The following is a 22,755-nucleotide window of genomic DNA, read 5'->3' on the forward strand; positions in this document are numbered from 1 at the left end:
ACCTTGTTTATACTGGGCATACTGAAATGTGCTTGATGCGAAGTTTTTTTGTGTTTGCAGATTCTTTTAGGAATCGTCTAATGGCATTCTAAATGCAGGGCATTTCAGTAACTCACGATGTGACCCGCGTTGAGTAGCGTAGTCCGCAGCCAGGCCACTACACTATAAAAAAAAATAGCGGTTACCGGCGCCCAGTTTCGATCCCATGACCCTGCGGGCGGAACGCGAGGTACATGGTGCTCTTCCCACTGAGCCACAAAACGTTAACGCAATACACCCACCCCCTATGCGACGCATTTACTCAAGTCCCCCTCGCGGGGAGATGGGTGCATACCCACTTAGGGGGATTGGCTAAGAAGAGCTGTGGCAGAAAAGAAAATGATGGTTAGGAATACAAAGCGGGTATCGGCGCTCTCTCGTCAGCAGTGTGGTTAGGGCTTCCTAAGGTTAAATGGTGATTAAGTGAGGAGAGATAGCAATGATATAACAACCAACAGAAACAAGTGCAACAACATTAACGTTACGCAAACTACTTAACGTCGTGCACCCCCGATCGTGCCCCTCGCGAGGGGGATGTCTCTTTACATTTACACTGTGCTTACGTGGTCTTTAAATTCTTTTCTTGTCTGTAAACGATGCCCTTCAAAACAGTTTTGCGCGATCGCGTTCTCTCTTACGCAAACATTGCTGCCGTTCCTTTGTCTTCTTTTTTTATCCCTCAGCGATGTTTAAACGTTTTTCTTTTGCAGAGATTTTTCGGAATAGTCCGGTCATTCCACGGTGACGACGACAACCCCACCATTATTCAATTCAGCCAGATTTATCGCCTGCTGTCCCTTTTTACACCTGTGGGAAACGCCGTAAAGGGGAACTGCTCTGGACCTGCTGAGGGCGTCCTCGTTTCAATTCATGAAAGTCTTGCTGAAAAGGCGAAAGCGGCAGCTGAGCTAAAACTCGCCGTTGAAGCAAAGCTGGATAAGAAGCTTCTGGGGATAGTTCGTACCGAGGACGTTTGCTGTGACGAACGGGATCATGGGTACCAAAAAGCTGGAGCACATGAGATGGTGGTGTACTATCTAGCCGGTTATGTGCACAAGAAAATCACGAAAACAATAATGTGCGAAGAATGCTGTGCGTTGCTCACAGCTTCTCCCGATCAGTTCAACTCCGAGGAAACACAGCTCAACCAGAGGCGCCTGACAGAGTTGAGGTTATTCAAGCCAGGATGCCTTCGAGAGGCCTCATTTAGGCTGTATGCATTAATTAAGGAAGTAGAAGAGGTTGTGCACGATACGCTTGAAACGTCGGCAGTGTTCGGGGATATTTTCTGGATGGTATTGGACAGCCTTCATGCGACTGCACTGCCTGCAATTGGTTGTAATGAGCACCATGAATTCCTCACCGCAAAGATAATCAAATGCTATTGTTTGATGCGCATGCACTTCTTCTCTCGAAAGAAGAACCGTGAACTGCTTGTCACGGAAAAAGTTCAAAATGCAAGAAAAAAAGCTAAGCTGCTTTGAGCTGCCTTTCTTGCTCAGTGAACGATGCAATACTATTCTGTATGTGCAAGAAAATATATGTTCCTTCTGAATTTGCCATTTTTACTTTCTCAGTATTATTATTCTCACCATGTTATCTTCAAATAAGATTCACGGGAATAGGAAAGGAAAAAAACACCGAAATCAGATTGACGAGTCTGTTCGGTAAACGGCGCATGACTATGTGGCATCAGAAATGAGCACTATGCTTTTAAAAAGTTTTACTGCATCTACGTTTTCTTTGAAGGGTGTCTTTTTTTTACAGTTATGCTCGCGCGAGGCCGCCTATGCCCACATAAGAATGTACTGGCGACGGTAGCTATAGATGGAGCCCAGACACGTAATTCCACCAGATGAAAATGGACGCAGCCACAATGAAATGCATGTATACGAAGAAACTGCTGCTTTGGCACGAACTGTTCCGCCAGCAAAGCGAAACGCTTTGAAATGCGAGCGGTAACACGGCCGCGCCGCACCGCGTTTCCTCCGGTGTAGCAGACGACGCGCAGAGTGCGGAGCTGGATGGATGGATGGATGGATGGATAAATATGGCTGTAGCCTTTAGATCGGGCGGTGGCTAGCGCCACCAAGCCGTAATACCTAATGAACCAGAAACTATATATTTTTTTTTCCTTAAAAAAAGAGTTTGAGGATTCGTACTTTGCAGTGAAGAGTTTAATTTTCACTCGTGCCTTGACTTTAGCCACCAATCAGATAACCTCCTTCTAGTTAAGTCTACCCGCTTAAAGTTTATTTTGCCCTCCCGGTCCCTAAACCCCAGTGCTTTGAAAAACTCTGCGCCATCATCCTGAACGTTAGGGTGAAGCCCTTTACAGAACATTATCAAGTGTTCGGCAGTTTCTTCTTCCTCTCCACACGCACTGCATACTGTGTCTACCCCTTCGTATTTGGCCCGATATGTCTTGGTTCGCAGTACTCCCGTTCTGGCCTCAAACAGTAGTGAACTACCCCGAGTATTATCAAAGCTAGAGTGCCTCGATGCGCGCGCCCCCGCTTAGAGTGGTGTCAGCTTTTGCAAGGGCAGATGCCGCCGCCTCGGCTTCGGCGCCAGCGCGACCGCCATTTTGGCGCCTCCGGCCGGTAGTTCGTGCTTGGCGTGTGAGGTGTTGTTGGGCAGTGTTCATTCCCTTACAGTTTTATGCACCCATCTCCGCATCACCATGCCCGGCTGCTGCGTGCCGCAGTGCTCGAATCACTCGAGAAACGGATGGAAGTTGTACCGATTTCCAAGAGACCCAAAAAGAAGGCTTCTTTGGACCGTTAAAATCAAACGAGACAAGTGGCAACCGACTAATACGTCGCACGTATGCAGCGTAAGTAAAAATTTTTTTTTTAGTGCGTCGTATTCTGACTGGTCAGCATTATTTAGGGCGCCATTGTTTTTTATTTAGGTGCGCAATGTAAACGCAGGACAGCCAAACGTCGTGCAGGGTACTGTGCGGCGTGCTCGTGTTAAAAGATCACGCTTTAAGAAAATGCGTCAAGTACGGGGGCTTCGGAAGCCCCCGTGTCGATAACATTTCATGCTGGTTCAAGGGCCTCGAGTGTGCTACTACATTCATAGGAATTGCGACTAGTTTCAGTGCCCTTGCACGGGAAAGTGTTGCCTTGGCAGCAGCGTTGTGAAATCCTTCCCACCCCCTACCCGAGGCTGTTAATTTCGTGCACTGCGCTTCGCAGCTATTTTGCTCGCGAGACCGGCTGCCGCTGTCGTGACCGTCCGCCTCGCAGCCCGAAGACAGACTTCGTGAAATTGCCGTACTCGCTCGCCAACTCGCCCCGACAGCGTACGCGTCGACCGGGTGCTGGCGGAGTTGAGCTGAACGAAAAGTAGGCAAGAGATGGGGACGCAGGAGGTGTAGTTAAACAGATGAGAATTTAGAAAGTGGAGGAGGGAGAAAATTATATGCAAGGGCAGAAAACGGGGAGTGAATTCAGGCCGCGTGCCGGCGAGCGAGTACGGAAATCTGACGGCGCCTGACTGCTGCCGAACTTCAAGAGTACGGCACGTAGAGTTCACGTAATTCACATAAGAGGAAATTGGACGTGAAATGCGCGCATATGGCCTCGCAGGGAATTAACATAGGCTCGGGTGCGTGGTAGGGGGATTTCACAACGCTTACGAGGCCTGCCCATGTTTATTCGTGCACGCGTTGGCACTGATCGGTCGAAATTTGAACGCCTCTTGTGAAATCAAGCCGTTCGAACATAAACATGCTGTTCCTGCGAAAAACTCGTAATATTACGAGGCCGGACTTCTGCCCGTCTTGTGTGTATCGTCGTATGTATACTTGGGAATCAGGAACACTTCAGTGACGAACAAAACAAGCGCTGTTACGGAGTGTTGTCATTTTTACCTGACAAATAAATTCGATTGCATTGGGAACTTGGAGGCTTGGGTACAAAGCTTTCGATAGAACGAAATTTGTAACGCTCGCTATAAAATCAGACCTGGTCCTTTGTCGGCACAATAGACTAATATTTTATTCACATGAATTCAGGAATCCTTACAGATTTTCAGTGCGAAAATTGAAAGGGTTATTATAACAGCAGGCTGGGTCTATGATCGCGCTCACTGAAGTGGCTTACATGAAAGCGCGCGTGAGCTCAATTAGTTTCCTTCTTTTTGTGCTTCAAAGTTGCTGCTAGTTCCTGCTGCGAATCATACTGAATGCATACATGAAATCTTGTTTATTGACAGTGACAGACATTCGTTTTTCTTCTGCCAGTGTGTTAATTTCCAATTCTGGTTTTATTTGCAGGCTCACTTTGAAGAGAACAACTATGAGCAACATCGTGCGGATGGCTGGAAGAAGTTGAAACCAAATGCCGTCCCAACTTTGTTCACATTCAAACGTAAGATTGAACTTTTTTCTTGCATTACATAAAGCAGCACCAGTTGCAAGTACTCTATGTACCTGGGATTTCTACGAAGCTAACACCAAATACCGTATTTTCTCGCATATAACCCGCCCTCGCATATAACCCGCTCCCCTAACTTTGAACTCCCCGAAAAAAGAAAAAAAATCCTCGCGTATAACCCGCATGCTTAGCTTAAAAAAAACTGTTTTGGGAAGTCACAGTCACAATCTCGTTTACAAAAGAACTTTATTTCGAAGCGATCGCCGCAACGTTGACGGCGCCGATTCCCGTTCCTTCAATCATCGCCCGACTCGCCGCTGTCGCTGCTGCCATCCGAGGCTTCGTCGCCGCTCTCGAAGACGCAATCATCTTCGGTGCCATCCAAGCAATTGCTGATGGCGCACTTTTTGAAACTCTTGCGCACCATGTCGGCCGGAATCGCCCCCCACGCATCCACGATCCACTGGCACAGCAGCGCAATGTCTGGCCTCCGCACGCGCCCCGTCGGTGTGAGGGCGTAAAGGCCGTCGGCCATCCACTCGGCATACAGCCGCTTCACGTGCGCCTTGAACGGCTTATTGAGGCACACGTCCAGTGGCTGTAGCATGGAAGTCATGCCACCGGGTATGATCACGAGGTCGGTGCGGTGGTCAGCGAGGCGCGCTTTCACTGCGTCAGTGCAGTGGCCTCGAAACGAGTCCAACACCAGCACCGACCGCCGTGCCAACATGGCGCCCGGCCTCTTCTCCCAGATCGTGCGAAGCCAGTCACAGACGAGGTCACCATTCATCCACGCGTTATCTTCGGTTCGCACAACAATCCCTGGTGGCAGTGGAGTGCTGGGTAGCGTTTTGCGCTTGAAGATTACATACGGGCGCAGTTTGGTACCGTCCGCCAAAGCGCACAACATTACTGTGCAGCGTAGTTTGGTGTTTCCGCCCGTCAGTACGCTTACAGATTTCGAGCCCTTTTTCTGCAGAGTGGTGTCCATGGGCATCTCGAAGTACACGGGCGTTTGATCGGCATTTCCCACCTGGGAGAGCAAGTAGTTGTGCTCCTTCCGCAGCCCGATGACGTAACGTTGATAGCTCAACAGCTTATCCTCGTAGGCGTTGGGAAGCCGCTGGCACATAGTCGTTCGCCGCCGCATCGAAAATCCGTGCCTGGCCATGAATCGCTGGAGCCATCCACGGCTCGCACGAAACTCGCGTGAGATGTTCATCTCGCGGGCCAACCTCAGCGCTTCCATCTGCGCCATCTCCGTTGACACAGCGTGGCCGCGACTCCTCCGCTCCTCAATAAATTTGACAAGCTGCGTCTCAAGAAGGGGGTACGCACCAGTCTTCGGGCCGCGAAATGCTCGCTTCTGCTTGTGTGCACTTTCGAGAGAGGCCTTTTTTTTTCGCCAGTCGCGAATGCAGGACTCGTCGACATCGTGCCTCCTCGCAGCAGCTCTGTTGCCGATTTCTTCCGCAGCAGCTATAATCGCGAGTTTTTCTTTCGCGGTGAAAGATTGTCGCCGAGACCCACTCATGGTGCCTCACCAGACAAAGCTGACCAACGGTGCAAACTGGCCACACCTGACTCTGAGACAGACGCTGTCAAATCGCTGTTGTGACGCTGTTGACCAAATCAAACAAAGCACGCAAAAAGTGAATAAACACTAGAGTGTACTAGAATGGGGGAGTGGGTCCACTGTGGCCGGCGGCAAGCGGTGCGGGTGAAGCAAAAACGGCGGAAAATTTGGTGGCGCTGCAGTAGCCTTCTCCTGAAGTGACGTCAGTTTCGGCGGGAGCGTGCGAGTCGTGCGGCGGTTCGGGCCGCACGACGCGCTGGCGGGGACGCTGAGCGCTCGATGTTGTCGTCTGCTCGACGCGCCGTCGTCTGTTCGATGCACCGTCGTTCGTGCGCTGTTTTCACAATTTGTCTCCTGGTTCTTTTTTTACACATTATTAGAGACAAAAACAAGTGACATGAAATAAAATGTATGCTTTTTTTCGTGAACGCGTAGGTTTGTATTTCCCTTTGAGCAAAGCCGTCTGGACAAAGAATACGCGGCAGACGGCACGTTTGCGTGCGCAGATATGTGTCTGCTGGTTGCATAACGGAGCGTTCCAAGCTGCTTCAAAAGATTAGAGGATGAGCACGTCTAGGCGTAGAAATTACTGTTGTGTCGTAGGCTGCCAAACCGGATACAGCAGAGTTAAAAACCAGCCCAAGCTCTCACTCTTTGGAGTACCTCAAGACGAAGAAAGACGCCGGCTATGGGACCAGAATCTCAACCGCGCTGATCGGCCCTTGCAAGTTACCGATGCCATTTGCGAGCTGCACTTCGAGCAAAAATACATACTAAGGCAATATGTACATATTATCGAAGGCCGAGAAGTATATATAGAGCGGGGAAAGCCGGAACTTCGCAGTGATGCTGTACCCATAATTATACCTCATCTCCTGAAGTGTCCTGACGAGCAGCCCACACCGGAGCAGTCAACGAAGAAGAGAGCGGCTTCACCACCAACCTGTGAAGACCAGCCGTCAAAAAGAACTGCGCTGCAATCAGTTGAGCCGCAACTGAGATTTGAAGATTGCGAAAGTGCGAGGCAAAGCGACAACGCATTTGAACTTGAAGACGTTGTCCGGCCAAACGACCACTGGGCAATGCACAAGTTTCGTCATTATGACGGAATTGCTTATGTTTCGGCCTCCCTAAGTCGTGAACTCGTAAGCATCGAAAAGACTGTGCTCATGAATTACGGTACCGACCGGAGTGAAGTGATTTGTCGGACATATGTTCGGAAGACGCTGATCTCCGAAAAGGTCGCCTATAACCTTGAAGATGCCAAACAAGTCCTGGACTGCGCAGAATCTCTTCACCCTTGCAGAGGAGCAGGTAGGGCGAAGGACTTCACCTATGACGTTCTTACGAAGAAACTGGAGCAGCAAATCTCTCATTCCGACGGCCTTGTCTTCAGTGTCACGTGCAAAGGAGCGGTTAAACAACAAGGTGAGTGCGGCAAACGTTTATTGAGACGTCACTTGTAATTGTACAATTAATCAATCAGTAACCTGTTTAATGCTAGAACATTTGTGTGGCCCCTAATTTTTGTAGTACTCATTAACATTTACGAAAGAATAGTTTGCCTACAGAAAGTGAAAGTGCATAAATTGCGTTTCAAACATGCATGGTAAAAAACTGGAAGCTCTTCATAATTTTTTTCTCGTATACTTCCAGGTTCTTCATGCATTTCATGCAAGTACGTGAGGAAAGTAATACTCACCAGAAAAAGCTACCTAAAACGAAAAGAGCGAAGAAACTCAGTCTCCACCAAACTGCGGGTCCTGAGTCAGAGAAACAAGCGGATGGCGACAAGGCTGTTGGACATTGCTGGTCGTCTCGAAGAGATGAGGGCAAACAATGCGAATGTCGCGGATAAAATACTAGAGGATAAAATATCGTCACTACCGCGAAAGCAGCAGGCAAGTGTTCGCGCTTGCTTTCAAGCTGCCAAACAAACCAGCAAGCAGGGCATGCGCTACAATCAGGAGTGGATCCTCGAGTGTTTACTCATGAAACTAAAGAGTCCCCGGCTTTATCAGCACATCAGAAAGAACGAAATTCTCATGATGCCCAGCAACACTACTTTGAAAAGATACTTGAGGTCATACGAGTCGGCCTTCGGTTTTAATCAAGCAGTAATGAACACTCTAAAGAAAAAAACCGCGAGCATGTCAGACCTCGAAAGACACGGCGGACTATTGGTGGACGAAATGAAATTGTCAGAACATTTCAATGTGACGGCGTCTGGCCAGATTCAAGGCTTCGTGGACCTTGGAGAATTTACGAAGCCCGAAGACAAGTACCAGCAATGTGATCACGGCATGGTCATCATGTTTGTGCCTTTCGCTGGAAAATGGAGCCAAATTGTGGGCGTTTTTGCGACAAAAGGAAATGTGAGAGGAGACATTTTATTGAAAATTCTCATGGAAGCTACCATCCTCGTGGAACAGGCGGGCTTGTTCGTCGACCACATCACTTGTGACGGAGCCCCCTGGAATCGAAAAATGTGGAAGCTAGCGGGGGTGTCGGCGTCATCGAAGAAAATAAATGGCGCCATACAGCATCCTGTCGACGAGATGAGGAAATTGCACTTTATCTCCGATTTCCCGCATCTGCTAAAATGCCTCAGGAATGGTCTTCTCCAGAAAGGCTTTGCAACACCAGACGGATTGGTACGTATAGATTCATGGTTGACATTTTACAAAGATTGTGTTTTTTGCATACATTGCATTACCTCAACCTATATTTCTAGGTGTCTGTGCATCCGGTTCGGGAGGCGTACCTTCTAGACAGAAGTGTTAGGACACTGAAAGTTATGCCCAATTTGACCGAGACGCATCTGGAACCAAACTCATTTGAGAAGATGAGAACCCCTTTCGCCTTCCAACTATTCGGTCCATATGTCCTACGGGGCCTGGCCTTCTACAAGGAGGACATCGAGAGAAGGTGTGGCAGCATCGAGGCAACTCAGCTGTTCTTCTCGTGAGTTGCGCCTACGTTCCAAATGAATTAAGTGTAATCGTAAACATCTCAAACGCATGATGAGCGCTCTTCTGACATACATTCTTTTTGTTTATTTTGCAGGAAGATCCAACGACTGATCACCGTGATGACTTCCAGGTTTCGGGCCGAAGCGCTGAGACCAGCTTCTACAGACGTGGCATTCCTGTCCAATTTTCTGGACTTCCTGAATGACTGGGAATCATTCAGTGACAACAAGCGGCACTTTCTCAGCGAGTCCACTGCCATAGGTTTTAGGGTCACTATAGCAAATACCCTTTCATTGCTGAAGTACCTGACAGAGAGCGTTGGATTCAAATATCTCATGACATCTCGACTTAGCACCGATCCCGTGGAACATTTCTTCGGCATCGTTCGCCAGTCAAGTGGCTGCAACGCGCACCCCTCTCCGGATGAGTTTCTAATAACCGTCAACTGCTTGTCCTTTTATAACTTGGCGCACAGTGTGGACAGCGCAAACGCAAACCCTGACATGATAAACGCTCTTGTCACTGTGCATGACAGACAGGGTCTAAAGGTCACGCACAAAAAAATTGATGATCTTATATCACAGGGAAAACTTGGCGAGGTCGAAAGCACGATTGCCACGATGCCAGAAAAGTTTGCTGACCACATCGATGTGACTTTGGAGAAGAGTGACTCGAGACTCATTTACTACACAGCAGGGTACGTGGCCAGAAAGTGTGTATTGAAGTTGGCATGCGTACAATGCAAAGAAGTGCTTCTGTTTGAGAAAGCTGTCGCGGTTGCTGAACAGCTCCCTTCGCAATTCACGGAGCAATGCGACTGGGGTGGACTTCTGTACCCCTCACGACAGCTGTATGATTTCATTGCCTCACTTGAAAACTTGTTTACTGAATGTTTCAGTGTTTCCATGTTGCACACAGATAGCATCTCTGACATCCTTTCATTGGTGAAAACTAATTTTCTGAACTCGAAAGCGGTCGGCTGTCCAGACCACAAAGATGCAGTGAGCACAAAGCTCGTTTCGTTCTACGTGCTCACTCGCCTTCACTTCTTAGTGAAGGGAATGAACAGGGAAAACGCTTCGAAACGAGCGAGAGCAAAACACTTAAAGCTTAGCAGGACAACATAGAGCCTGACGTTCCTTGAGCGACGGTGTCGAAGTCTTTCGATGATATTTATTTTGTTTTTTATATTTATGCGAAAAGCTTGCGCAGTCAATTTAAAATAAAATATTTTGCGCATATCACTTCTTTATTGGTGTCTTTCAGACTTCCTATCTATAGGTGAAAACACGTTCATGTTTCGAACAAATGTTTGCATGGACACGTACCGCAGGCACGAAGAGAAAAGGTAAAATATAACATATTTCATTAATACCTACAACGTATACCAGCACTAGATGCCGAACAAAAACTCATCATAAAACCACCGCGACGGACGTGCGTCCGCCCTATAAGTCATTTCCTACGAATAGCACAGTTGCCGTCCGATGTGACTAAACTTCCTTTGCCAACACCCTCACGTAATCGCAACAGGACTGGTTCAGTTTTTCAATAATATCACGCGTCCCTAACGAATAGCTGCAAATTTGCAGAAGGGTTCGCATACTTTAGCTTTAATTCTCGTGATAACAGCTGGTAACTTTAGTCTTGCATCATATTCAATTTGCTGCCGTGAGTCTAAATTTGCACCAAACGCAAACTTACTTATATATCCCAGTTATATTGACATTTTTAAAAGCATCGCAGTTAATGCTCATATTACACTTTCGATGCGTACGTTTTCGCAAAAGCCAAATTCAACTTACGCTCTTGATTGTAAACAATTACCGTGGAAATCACGGTACTTGCGTGCGTGACTACCTATACGAGCAGGGCGTTTCGCAATATAAACATTTAGATTTTGTTGAACTGGCGCGGAAGCACGGTGCGACGCCGTTCACGGCCACGCACGCACGAACGAAGCAACAACGCTGCGAGACTGCGCCAGACGCGCGAGCAGCACGCGAACCGCGCGAACTATCAGACTACCCACCCGTCGCGAACCGCGTGGCAAAGGGGACTTGTAACCATGGCAACCACGGCTAAGTCTTCAGGTGAAGGCGATGGTAGCGCCACCTGGATTTTCCGAAAAAAACGCCTCAGCGTGGAGCCTTCAGTGGACCCACTCCCCCATTCTAGTACACTCTAATAAACACGCTACGGACGGGATCTGTCTATGGCCTATGTTGGCTTTTATTGGCTTTGCACCAGACGATGCCGATGGGGATGCGGACTGCACGGCAGGCTATGCATTGCCGTGAAGCCGACCTCTGCTTCCGGATTATTCGCAGATAACCCGCACCCCCACTTTTCAGGCGATTTTTTTCAATTTTTGGTGCGGGTTATATGCGAGAAAATACGGTAGGTCCTCATATGCTGCGTCCACATTAGTGCATAAATTCTGGAAATGCAGTCACGGACAAAGCTAGGAAATGCGAACACAAAAATGTGAACCAGACCACGCAAAATCGAAAAATACTGCTAATATTAGACGGTCAAATAATGGCACGCTATTAGTGCGTTTGGAAAGCTACATTTCCCAACTTTGTTTTTGTGGTTACGTTGCGTCACTTTGACTTGCATGTAAAAAAAAATTGCGATACTTGAGTGTTGTGGTTTATATTTCTTGTTTGCATTTTTTGGTCATGACTGTATATACGTCTGGATTTCAGTGTTTACAGGCATGACCCACTGCACAACAGTTTTCCGCTACTTAGCACACGGTCGTGTACTGCTAGGATGTCAGGTGCAGTGGCTATGTTATTTACAAAGGGGGAAAACGGAAACCATTATGTATACGAGATCCGCGATGCACGAGCCCCCACTACAGTGCGCCTCATTACCTGCGTTGCGTTGGCGTGTTAAGCCCTACAATCAAATAATCAATAAACTGCATAGGGAGCGAATGTCAGTTGAGCCCTCCACAACGGCGCACACGTGTAGCTCTGGCATATGAAGCTCCAATTTGAATTAGAGCCATTTATTGTGGGGAGAAATTTTGAGCACAATTTAATTATGGTATTTTAAGACCTTCCCCTATCCCTTGTGGAAAGGGCGGGGGAAGGACAAGTGTCTTCCTCACGTCAATAACTAAGCCGGTATCTGCTGCATGTGTTACATTTGTAAAATTAACAAGCTAGACATGAACTGGCATTGCTTGAATATGTTCATGAATACATACATTTCTGCTTGCAGCACTGCCTAAGGAACGAAAGCCACCAAAAGAAAGAACTGTGCCTGCACCCTCCAGCAACGAGACCAACAAATCTCCTCCTGGTCTGCGTCAATATCCAGCTGCAGTTAAAACTACCCTAGAGACCCCACAAAACCACGCCGTTCCTGAATCTACACGGCAAGGAACATCGTGTTATGGGCACGACACCATGGAAGTTGACGACGCCGTTGTTGAACTGTCAGCGAACACTAGTGATGCAGATTCAAGAGAAGTTAATGCAGCGGCTGGTGAGACATCAAATTCTACTGCAGAATCAGCAGAACTGAAGAAGAAGCTTGCTGACCTTACAAGAAAGTACTCTGAACTTCAGCAACATCATGACACAGCCAAGAACACCATTAGTGGTCTCAAGAAAAAATTGCAAAAACTCGAGACTGAGGCAACAAATATTTCGCAAAATATGAAATTTCTCAACGACGATCAAGTACGCGCTCTCTCAAGGAGCAGCAGCTTGGGGAACTCTTGGTCTCCGCACACTGTCAAGCAAGGCCTTCAAATTAAGTTTGCTTGTGGAACAACCGGATATGAAACTTTGAGAAAAATGGGATATCCTCTCCCATCCAAAAGAACGCTCGCACGGAGGATTCAAAATTTGAAGTTTCTCCCAGGCGTTCTTCACGAAGTGATAGACGTTATGAAATGCAAAGCCGAGACCATGGAGGATGTAGAAAAGGACTGCGTCCTTTTTTTAGATGAAATGGAGATAGTGCCGGGGTTTGAGCTAGATCGGGCTGAAGATGCACTTCTCGGAGGAATAACTCTTCCTCCGAAGCCTGAAGAGCCTGCGGTTCATGCTCTGGTATTTATGTTGGGCGGACTTAACCAGCGATGGAAGCAGGTGATTGCATATGAATTTACCGGAAGAAACATCGATGGCGGCTTGCTGAAAAACTATGTGTTGGAACTAGTACAGCTGTGCAGTCAAATATATCTGAGAGTTCACGCAATCACATGTGACATGGGCTCGGCAAACCGCGCAATGTGGAGGGAATTCGCCTTTTCCAGTCACAGAGATTCTTCCACGGTGTGCTCCATACCTCATCCGTGCATAGACGGGAAGGAACTTTTTTTCATTGCTGATCCGGCTCACGTCTTGAAGAACCTCAGAGGCCAGCTCTTGAGCTCAGAAGTTTTCACGTTGAGTGAGGCCACAGTTGCCAAACATGGCCTGCCTTCTTCACAAGTCAACTTGGAATATGTTCAGGCTGTGCTCGAAGAAGATTCTAAAAGAGAACTGAAGGTAGCCCCAAACTTATCCGAAATGCACACCAGCGCAGGCCACTTCACCAAAATGAAGGTTGGTGTCCCTGTACAACTTTTTCGGGAAGCTCCCCCAGCTATCAGATTCCTTATAAAGGAAGGAGTTCTTCAACAGGAAGCAGAAACAACAGCTTGGTTCATGGAGCTGATTTCAAAATGGTATGCACTGATGTCTTCGCGGCATCCAACACTGGCCCTGAGTCGGAGAAGTAGGGCTAAGTACTCCGAAGCCCTAGATACATTACAAACAGCAATACAAACCATCAGAACTATGAAAATGGGTGCCACATCCCATTGGAAACCGTCGCAAGCAGGTGTACTCATATCAACTACAGTTGTACTTCGCCTCCAAGACGTTCTTTTAGGAGACGAAGGCTATGAGTTTTTTCTTACGAGCAGGCTCCTGCAGGACTGCTTAGAGAACCTCTTTTCTGTGGTGCGGCTTATGAAGCCGGTTCCCAATGCCTACGATCTCAAGTGCGCTGTGAGACTGGTGAGCGTAAGCCAATTTTTGCATACACCGAGGACGACCAGCTACGAGCTTGATGACAAGGAGTACCTGGTGGACCTGCTATCCCAGGGGAAGGAAGCCTGCGTCGAGAAGGAAGCTCAAGAAATCGATGATTCAGAGATTTTGTTCATCGAAGGATTGTCGTCCACAGAATGCAGTATTCTCTTTTACCTAGGAGGATTTATTTTGAAGGGAATTTTGACATCTGTGAAGTGCGCAAAATGCAAAGATGCTCTCCTTGGAACTGCCAACGACGAGCATGCTTTGCTGACAGCACTGAAAGAGTACGTTTCAGATGGAGGCAACCTCATCTACCCCAGCAAGGGAGTTATGAAAGCCTTGATAGACTATGAGGAGCATTTTGCTGCCATAAACTCTTGGTGCACGGACAAAGTAGTCACGATGAAGTCGCCGCTTCGTTCACTCACCGCATACCTAAACAAGGTGCACCGCCGCAGCTTGTGTGTATGCGCGGAGCACGAGGACAGTATATACCGACTGCTCACAGAGAGGTGCGCAAGAATAAGGCTGCGCATTCACCTTCGGCAGGTTCCAGTCGGGAGTTGCAATGGACATGCAAGCAAAACATGTGCCGGCGTCAACCTCTCATGAGAAATGGACACGCCAAGATAAGCTGTATGCTTAAAAGGTTTCGGCTCACGTGGGCACGCTTTTGACTCTTGCATTTTTTATTTTTAAACATTTCATTTCGTACTGCATTTCGTTTGTCTTGTATCTGACTTTGATTTTCACTAGTGGGACAACGCAGCATTAAGGCGCACAAATAAATGGCCTGTTCACTGAAATCGTGGGTGTCGTTTCATAAAGGTACACTGGTAAAGCATGTTACTCTCGGGTATGCTGCCTGCACAGTGCATGAAATGGTGAGGCAGGGGAAGGTGGTACGGAATGTCAGATAATGTGTGTGCGTGTGCGTGTGTGTGTGTTATATACACACACACGCAAGTATATAAAGTACAGCGATTCCTGCCTTTGCTATTCGGCTGATTCACAAAGACCCAAATATTGCATTCCTTTCAGCAAGCGTAGTAATAAAAGTTCATGCGCCCCTCCGTCTTAACGACGACAACGGTTTAACGCGAATCTTTCTGGTGTGGGAGTTCGTGGCTCATTTCATTCAGTCTATGTCAGCCCCTGGCGCATTGTACAAGCACAGGCCACCAGTTTGTATGACGTGCGTTGTTCCATTTAACAATTAGGCAACAACAGCACTTAGAGGTGTCCAAGTTGCACCAAAAAAAAAAGCTCGCCAACGAGTACTTCTTTCCTACCATACGCGAGCACCGCAAGCGGTAATGCGCTTCGCATGCTGCCCCACTACGGCAAGAGCCGTAATGGCGGCCGTCGTAGCAGACGACGCGGCTGTCCTCACCCTCAGCGGAGCGCACGGGCATCAAGGCACCCTAATCAAAGCATGCCTACAGCGCCCCTAGCGGCCGCGACACGCTATGCGGCCGCGCCGGATAGTGGGCGCCTATGGGAAGCTGTGAAACTGAATTGTTCTAAAAACGTTGGTTCTCCCGATTTGGAAACCGTCGCTCATCGCCCAGAAGTGCTGGGCTCAAGCAGCCAATAGCCAAAAACCGAAAAAGACAAAGAAGGTGTACGTGACCCTGCCCGAGTCACGTATGCGCAACAAGAAATAACGCAATGTTTATTACGCATGTGCATATAAAAAGTGCTGCAAGGCAATAATAAACACTTTCCGTTTCATTAAACAATATATCTTATTTTTAAATTGCATACCGCTCGCTACACGGTTTTCTTGGTGCGAGTAGACGGCCTCAGGCCAGCAACAGTGGAATTCGCTCGCCGAAGCTAAAGTGAGCTAGAATAGGGTAGCGGGCTCACTCGCCGGCCGGCGCCATGCATTGCGGTGACGCCGCCAATGTCACACAAACGTGCTTCAGCGCGCCTCCGCGGCATGGCGCCACCACCGCATTAGATGTGCTGCAGTCAAATATATCTGAGAGTTCACGCAATCACATGTGACATGGGCTCGGCAAACCGCGCAATGTGGAGGGAATTCGCCTTTTCCAGTCACAGAGATTCTTCCACGGTGTGCCCACGTGTTTTCTAACACGTGGGCATCGGTAAACTGAGCTAGCCATGGTCAAAAAGACCGTAAAGTGTTCAGAGTGCGGGGTAGGGTGGAAGGTGGAAATTAGTGCGGAGGAGAAAGCAGAAGATGACGCCAAGTGTAGACAGTGCGAGTTCGAGGAGAAAATGAAAAATATGATGGCGGTCCAGAGTGGGCTCATGGAGAAAATCGCAGAGCTGGAGAATGCATTGGCGAAGGAGCGAGAGAAAACGTCAGCCATGGAAGAAAGGCTCCGGGCAGCCGAGAAGGGCCTATGGAAGGTCGTGAAAGGGAACGAAGACGCAGGTGACGGCGGAAGCATTATGGCGACGACCCCCCGTGCGGGAGAGATGAAGGAAACAGGCATGACAAAGGCAGATACATTGGCCACAGGGCCCAGCTACCGGGAAGTAGTTTTGAGGGAGGGAGGGAGCAAACCAGCAGCCGTGACTCACGCTAGTCACCTAGTCAGCAGCCAGGTGCAGGTTTCAGAAGGAATGTCTGAACAGGTCATCATCGCCGGTGACTCAAATTTAGTCCGATGCGCAGCGGCAATCAAAGAAAGGGTGAAAGGCGACAAGAGAGTTGCGATAGGGACGTTCCCAGGACAAACGCTGGGGACAGTAATGAGTCAAGCGGGTGAACAACTCGCAGCTAAAGCTAACAATCGTAACCTCGTTGTAATTGCGGGAGGGTTAAATGACGTCCTGAAAAAAGAATCGTCAGGACTAGCGACGACCTTGGCGAAAGGGGTGGATGACATGCGCACCGTGTCCCCACAGGTGCAAATTGTAGTATGCACAGTACCGGAAGTACCAGTCCGCAACGTCAACCTGCAAAGAGCGGTTGTCGACGCAAACAAAGAGATATGGCGAATTAGTCGAGAGAAGGGTTTCGAGGTAGTGGATTTAAACAGGGAAGTGCACAGGTGGGGTGGATTCCAAAGAGACAAGATTCATTTCGATAAGAGGCTTGGACACGAGGTGGGCTGGCGACTGGCAGGACGCGCAGTAGCTTTTTTGGGGGGCTCACGGGCCCTTCGGAGTCCGGGGTAGCTCGTAACAGGGAAAACAACCAGGAGGACGCCTTGACAGGTAGAATTGCGAAAAACCAGAAAAAAGGTAAAAGAAAAAGGAAAAAGGCGCGTGTTGCAATTAGTTACATAAACATGCAGGGTGGCAGAAAGAAGGCAAAATGGTTAGAGATTGAGGAGCAGTTAAACAAAGAACAGATAGGCGTGTATGCGGTTACAGAAACACACCTTAGAGACTTGGAAGAGCCACCACATATTAAAAATTATGTTTGGGAAGGGTGTAACAGGACCATATCGGAAAGGAAAGGTGGGGGTGTAGGAATGCTAATTCACCGCGGAGCCAAATGGGTTAGAGTGAAACAGACGTGTTCAGAGCACCTCTGGGTTCTGGGCACAGTAGGTGGAAAGGAAACGTGGCTAGGGGTAGCCTACTTGTGGACGGGGAATAACTGCAGAGAAAAGAATCAGGAGATAGTGGATTGCATGAGTGCGGATATTAAGGAATTTGGTAATGGGGCCGAAATCATCCTTCTAGGGGACATGAATGCCCACATACATGACCTTGACGGATATTCAGACACCAATGGGAAGTTATTACTAGATCTTTGCGAGCAACATAGTCTGGAGATAGTTAACACGGGGCCTAAATGTGACGGCCAGATCACATGGGAAGTCGGAAACAAGCAATCAAGTATTGATTATTGTCTCATGACTGAAGGAATTTACCACAAACTGACAGAAATGAGGATAGACGAGGAAGGCATTAACAGCTTGGGTAGTGATCATAAACGAATAACATTACAAATGGGATACGAAACTGAAAATATGAGCATGGAATCAAAGTCTGGCAGCTCGTATTTAAATGACAAACAAATAATAAATATAGCCGCAAGAGTCGAGGAAGAAGTAGGCGAAATACCAGGCAAGGACTGGGAGTATAGTGAGCTGTTACATCTAATGACGAAGGAGATAGGGAAAGAGAAGAAAACTGTTTGCTGGAAAGGAAAAAGGAAGCCAAAAAGTTGGTGGAACAAGGAAATCCGGGAGGCGATCGAGAAGCGACGCGAAGCATCACGGGAGCATAGAAAGGCAAAAAAGGAGAAGCGGCCGCAGGACGAAGTCAAAAAAATATGGGAAATATATTTAGAGAAAAAATCCCTTGTACAGAAATTGGTAGAGGCAAAAATTAAAGGTGAAAGTGAACGCTGGATGACAGAGATACACGAAAAAAAGGAGGCCGCGCCTAGGATTTTTTGGAGCCACATAAAGGCGCTAGGTAGGAAGTCTGTCACAACGCAACAACATATTCTAGATGAAGGAGGAAATCAATTGGAAGGGTACGAAGCGCTAGGTTACATCCAAAAGGTAACAGCCGATTCGTTTCAAAAGAGCGTCCAGGGGATCTCCCCGGTGAGTAAAAGTGTGGCAGAGAAAGCAACAGAGGAAGAGCTAGTACTTGATAATTTCAACTGGAAAAAAGCCGAAGGAAAAATTCCAAAGCGCACTGCCGCGGGTTTAGATGGGATTCCCGTTAGCCTCATTAACGAACTAGGACATAACACTAGAGAATTATTGTTAAAACCAGTAGAAAAAAGCTTAAAGGACGGACAAATACCGGACAGTTGGCGACAAAGTAGAATGAACTTAATCTATAAAGGCAAGGGAGAAAAGGACAAGATTCGCTCGTATAGACCACTAACCATTACATCGGTACTATACAGGATGGCGATGCAAGCAGTAAAAATGAAAATAGAAACATGGGCCGAACATAACGATATTTTGGGAGAACTTCAGAACGGATTTCGAGTCGACAGGCGGTTAGACGATAACCTGTTTGTTCTCACTCAGTGTATAGAAATATCTAAAATAGAGAATAGGCCCTTGTACGTGGCTTTTCTAGACATCACTGGGGCATTCGACAACGTTAATCAGGAAATTTTGTGGGATATATTGAAAGGAATGGGCATGGGCGACGACTGTATACAGCTTTTGAGGGAGATATACCGAGAAAATACAGTTTGCATAGAGTGGGAAGGAATGCGTAGCAAAGAGAACGTTGAGGTTAGCAGGGGTCTGAGACAGGGATGTCCTTTGTCCCCGCTGTTATTCATGCTGTACATGGTGAGTATGGAAAAAGCGCTAGAAGGTAGCAACATTGGTTTTAATCTGTCACACAAACAGGGCGGCATGATGATTGAGCAGAAGCTTCCAGGTTTATTTTATGCGGACGATATCGTCTTATTTGCGGACAGTCGAGATGATATACAGCAGCTGGCGAATATATGCGGAAGGGAAGGTGAAGCTCTTGGACTAGGATTCAGTGTAACGAAGTGTGGATTGATGGTATTCAATGATCCCTGTGATCAGACGGTGTCCATACAAGGCCAAGAAATACCGAGGGTAAGTGAATACAAGTACCTGGGAGTATGGGTAAATGAGAGTGATAGATACATGGAGGTACAGGAAAAAGCCTCGGCAGCAAAAGGAAAGAGGAATGCGGCAATAATGAAGCACAGAGCGTTGTGGGGATACAATAGGTATGAGGTGCTTCGAGGTCTGTGGAAGGGTGTAATGGTTCCAGGGCTTACTTTTGGGAACTCAGTGGTGTGCATGAGGGCAGAGGTGCAATCGGGAATGGATGTAAATCAAAGGACTGTGGGACGCCTCGCGTTGGGTGCTCACGGGAAGACGACAAACGAGGCTGTAAAGGGCGATATGGGGTGGGCAGGTTTTGAGGCGAGGGAAGCGCAGAGCAAAATAAGGTTCGAAGAAAGGCTAAGAAATATGAAGGAGAGTAGATGGGCAGAGAAGGTGTTCCGTTATTTGTATAGGAAGAGCGTGGACACACAGTGGAGAAAAAGAACTAGAAGACTCACTAGTAAGTATACGGCTGGTATTGTAAGCCATATGTCAACAAAGAGCGTTAAGGGAAAAGTCAGGGAGGCGAAGAGGATTTACTGGATGGCAGCTATGGAGAAAAAACCGGCTTTGAGTAACTACCGAAAGGGCAAAAATGAAATAAGGAGGGAGGCATTTTACGATAATTCAAGGGGAAGCGCTTTACTGTTTGAAGCGAGATCGGGTTGCCTTAGAACGCGTAGTTATAAAGCAAGATTCAGTAAAGAAGAAGAACAATGCACATGCTGCGGGAAAGATAAGGAAACGGCGGAGCATGTTCTGATTGAATGTGGAGATATCCCCCCAGGTGTACGTTTGGGCACGAGCCTACAGGAAGCCTTGGGTTTTAGGGACAACAATGGAAAGCTGAACACACCCGCGATTGAAATAAGTAAGAGACGGTTAGAGTATTGGTGGCAGAAAATTAGAGAGAAAGGACAAAAATAAATATTGGAAAAATAAAATATGGACAGTGTGCCGTAAATGGCAGAGAACTTAAGCTGAAAATTTACCTTTTTTTCCATTAAGATAGAATTTATTGAAGTAGAGGCATTAGGCCAACATAAAAAAAGAAAAAAGGTTGGGTTTTTTTTTTTTTTTTTTTTTTTTTGTCGAGCCTGGTGGCATACTTGTCACCACCCCGTTATGAAGGGGACGCTCATAGCATCCATCCATTCATGTAGCGAGCGTTGGCACTGGGGCAGTTGCTGCCTGTTTAGAGTGGCGGTTGGTGTGCGCGAGTTTTGTTACTTTGAGAACTCGTAGCGCTTTGCATCCTCAATCCCCTAGGTTCTTCGGCGAACAGTGATGTGGCCTGACAAGCAGTGACCCTCAGACGAGGTTAAAATGCTTCCGCGGCGGCAAAACCACTGTTTTGCGCCAGGCTGTCGTACAGGTTACGTCCACGTGAAGGGCAGCAAGAAGCCGTCTTTGTTCGGCGTTCCAAAGGATACAGCCCCGAAGAAGCAATGGGAAAGAAATTTGCATCGAGCGTACAAATCCCTGGACGGCACATCTGCCGTGTGTGACCTTCATTTTCAACCGAAGTATGTGCTATGGGACTACGTGCATATAATCTACGTGACTGGACTGCGTGTGACTATAACCATTGTGCTAGAAATGCTTTCTTATTTGACAGGGAAAGTAGCATTTAAATACATATCGACATCAAAGACCAGTCAAGACCCATTAGAAAATATATTTGGTATTATACGTCAGTCATCCAGCAGCAACGACCACCCCACACCAACTCAGTTTTTGCTAATCATTACTTGTCTGTCATTGTATGGTCTCGTGAAAACAGTTAGCCAGGGGATTTGTGACCAAGGCGAGCTAGCTTCATTGCTGGAGATCAATGCTGTTACTGGCACACTGCTACAAGACGATTCCGTTGGCAGTGCAAGCACTGTGAATGAGCCTATAGTGCCAGCACCTATTGACCACAACAAGCATATTGCTAGTAGGTGTTCCAGGCTGATCTTTTATGTTGCTGGCTATATTGCGCGAAAGTGTGTCATTAAAACAAACTGCGAAGTTTGCATAACACTACTCACGATGCCAGCTCAAGGAGAAGATTTTCAGCTCACTCGTCTAACCACCTTTCGTGACAAGGGTGGACTGTTGTATCCATCTAGCCACCTGTACAGTTTTGTGAGCAAGCTATAAAACATGTTTACGGAGTGCTTTTCTTGACACAAGTTGCACTCGGACAGCATTTCGGATGTATTGACAATCGTGAAAAAAAAAGTTTTCCCAAGAAGTTGGGTGCGCACAACATGCTCCTGGCCTCTCAAAAGACGTAATCAGCTTTTATATTGTTACACGGTTTTGTGAAAGGCATTAATTCTGATAGAACCGAGAAGCGGAAAAAGGCAAAGCATCTAAAGTTGAGCCGCTGCTCCTGAAGAAGAAATATCCAGTAAGCAACTGTGCCCAATATATATCTGATGAATAAATTTTCATGTACTTGTGTCCAGTACTTGGGGAGAGTGGCTTCCTGTTTTTCTTATCTGTGGATTTTTACAGTCTTTGCATAGGAATATTCAGTGCAGAAATAGCCAAATTACAGAGCCAAGATTATGAAGATCTGCAGAAAAAATGAGCAACTGAAAATTATTAAATGCTGTGAAATGTATAACATTAAGAGCTCGTGGTCAACTCCCGAGTGTGTGCCAAGGTCAGCATCGCTAATAATTTCACACGCTTGTAAAAGACGTGCGTGACGAAAGTAGGGCCCGAGAAATGCAAAGAATCCAGTTTACAATTGATAGCCGCGCAACGTAAGCTTTGAAAAGTTCACCATCACTGCGTATCACTTGTAAGAGAATTTAAATGCATCTCATGTTTGCACAGCATCCCTTGCATGCAGTTTAATCGCGCGAGTTACGCCGACAGAGTTTATGAAAAGAATGTTTTCTACAGCTTTTTTCGCACGAGTACTGACGGTATTCGGTGTGTTTCATTTAACATCAAATAAAGAGCTAACAGTTTAGCTGCATACACCATGCTACAGTGTTCTAGATGGTTACCTACGCGCACATGTATGCCAACGGCATACGCACCTAGCTCTACGCTAGTTTTCTTTCTTTATTTTTATTGTCTTAGCGACATCAGCATTACCATTTACACTGCCTAAATTCGCGCGCATTTTTGTCCAGTGCATGGGATAACAGCGCACAAAAAGCATGATTTCAGTTGCGCACCAAC

General features: G+C 47.3%; 1 protein-coding gene and 1 long non-coding RNA gene across 2 annotated transcripts in view; one reads left to right on the forward strand and one right to left on the reverse strand.

Moving 5' to 3' along the window:
* LOC142804196 (uncharacterized) overlaps nt 1-22,755 on the reverse strand; it is a 232,430-nt gene that overhangs the window by 95,493 nt on the left and 114,182 nt on the right. The window lies entirely within an intron of this gene.
* LOC142802673 (uncharacterized) lies at nt 2,535-22,150 on the forward strand. Its single transcript, XM_075887645.1, has 5 exons — nt 2,535-2,875; nt 4,325-4,418; nt 12,207-13,084; nt 13,958-14,397; nt 22,075-22,150. The coding sequence occupies exons 1-5, from the start codon at nt 2,723-2,725 to the stop codon at nt 22,148-22,150; spliced, it is 1,641 nt and encodes a 546-aa protein (XP_075743760.1). The 5' UTR covers nt 2,535-2,722.

Source organism: Rhipicephalus microplus, chromosome 3, assembly GCF_043290135.1.
Source record: "Rhipicephalus microplus isolate Deutch F79 chromosome 3, USDA_Rmic, whole genome shotgun sequence".
Lineage (NCBI taxonomy): Eukaryota > Metazoa > Arthropoda > Arachnida > Ixodida > Ixodidae > Rhipicephalus > Rhipicephalus microplus.

Coding starts and splice junctions, on each gene's coding strand:
- LOC142802673 (XM_075887645.1), top strand. CDS start 2,723: ATGCCCGGCTGCTGCGTGCCGCAGTGCTCGAATCACTCGAGAAACGGA. Junction 4,419..12,206: donor AACTTTGTTCACATTCAAAC/GTAAGATTGAAC, acceptor TTCTGCTTGCAG/CACTGCCTAAGGAACGAAAG. Junction 14,398..22,074: donor TTTGCTGCCATAAACTCTTG/GTGCACGGACAA, acceptor GGATTTTTACAG/TCTTTGCATAGGAATATTCA.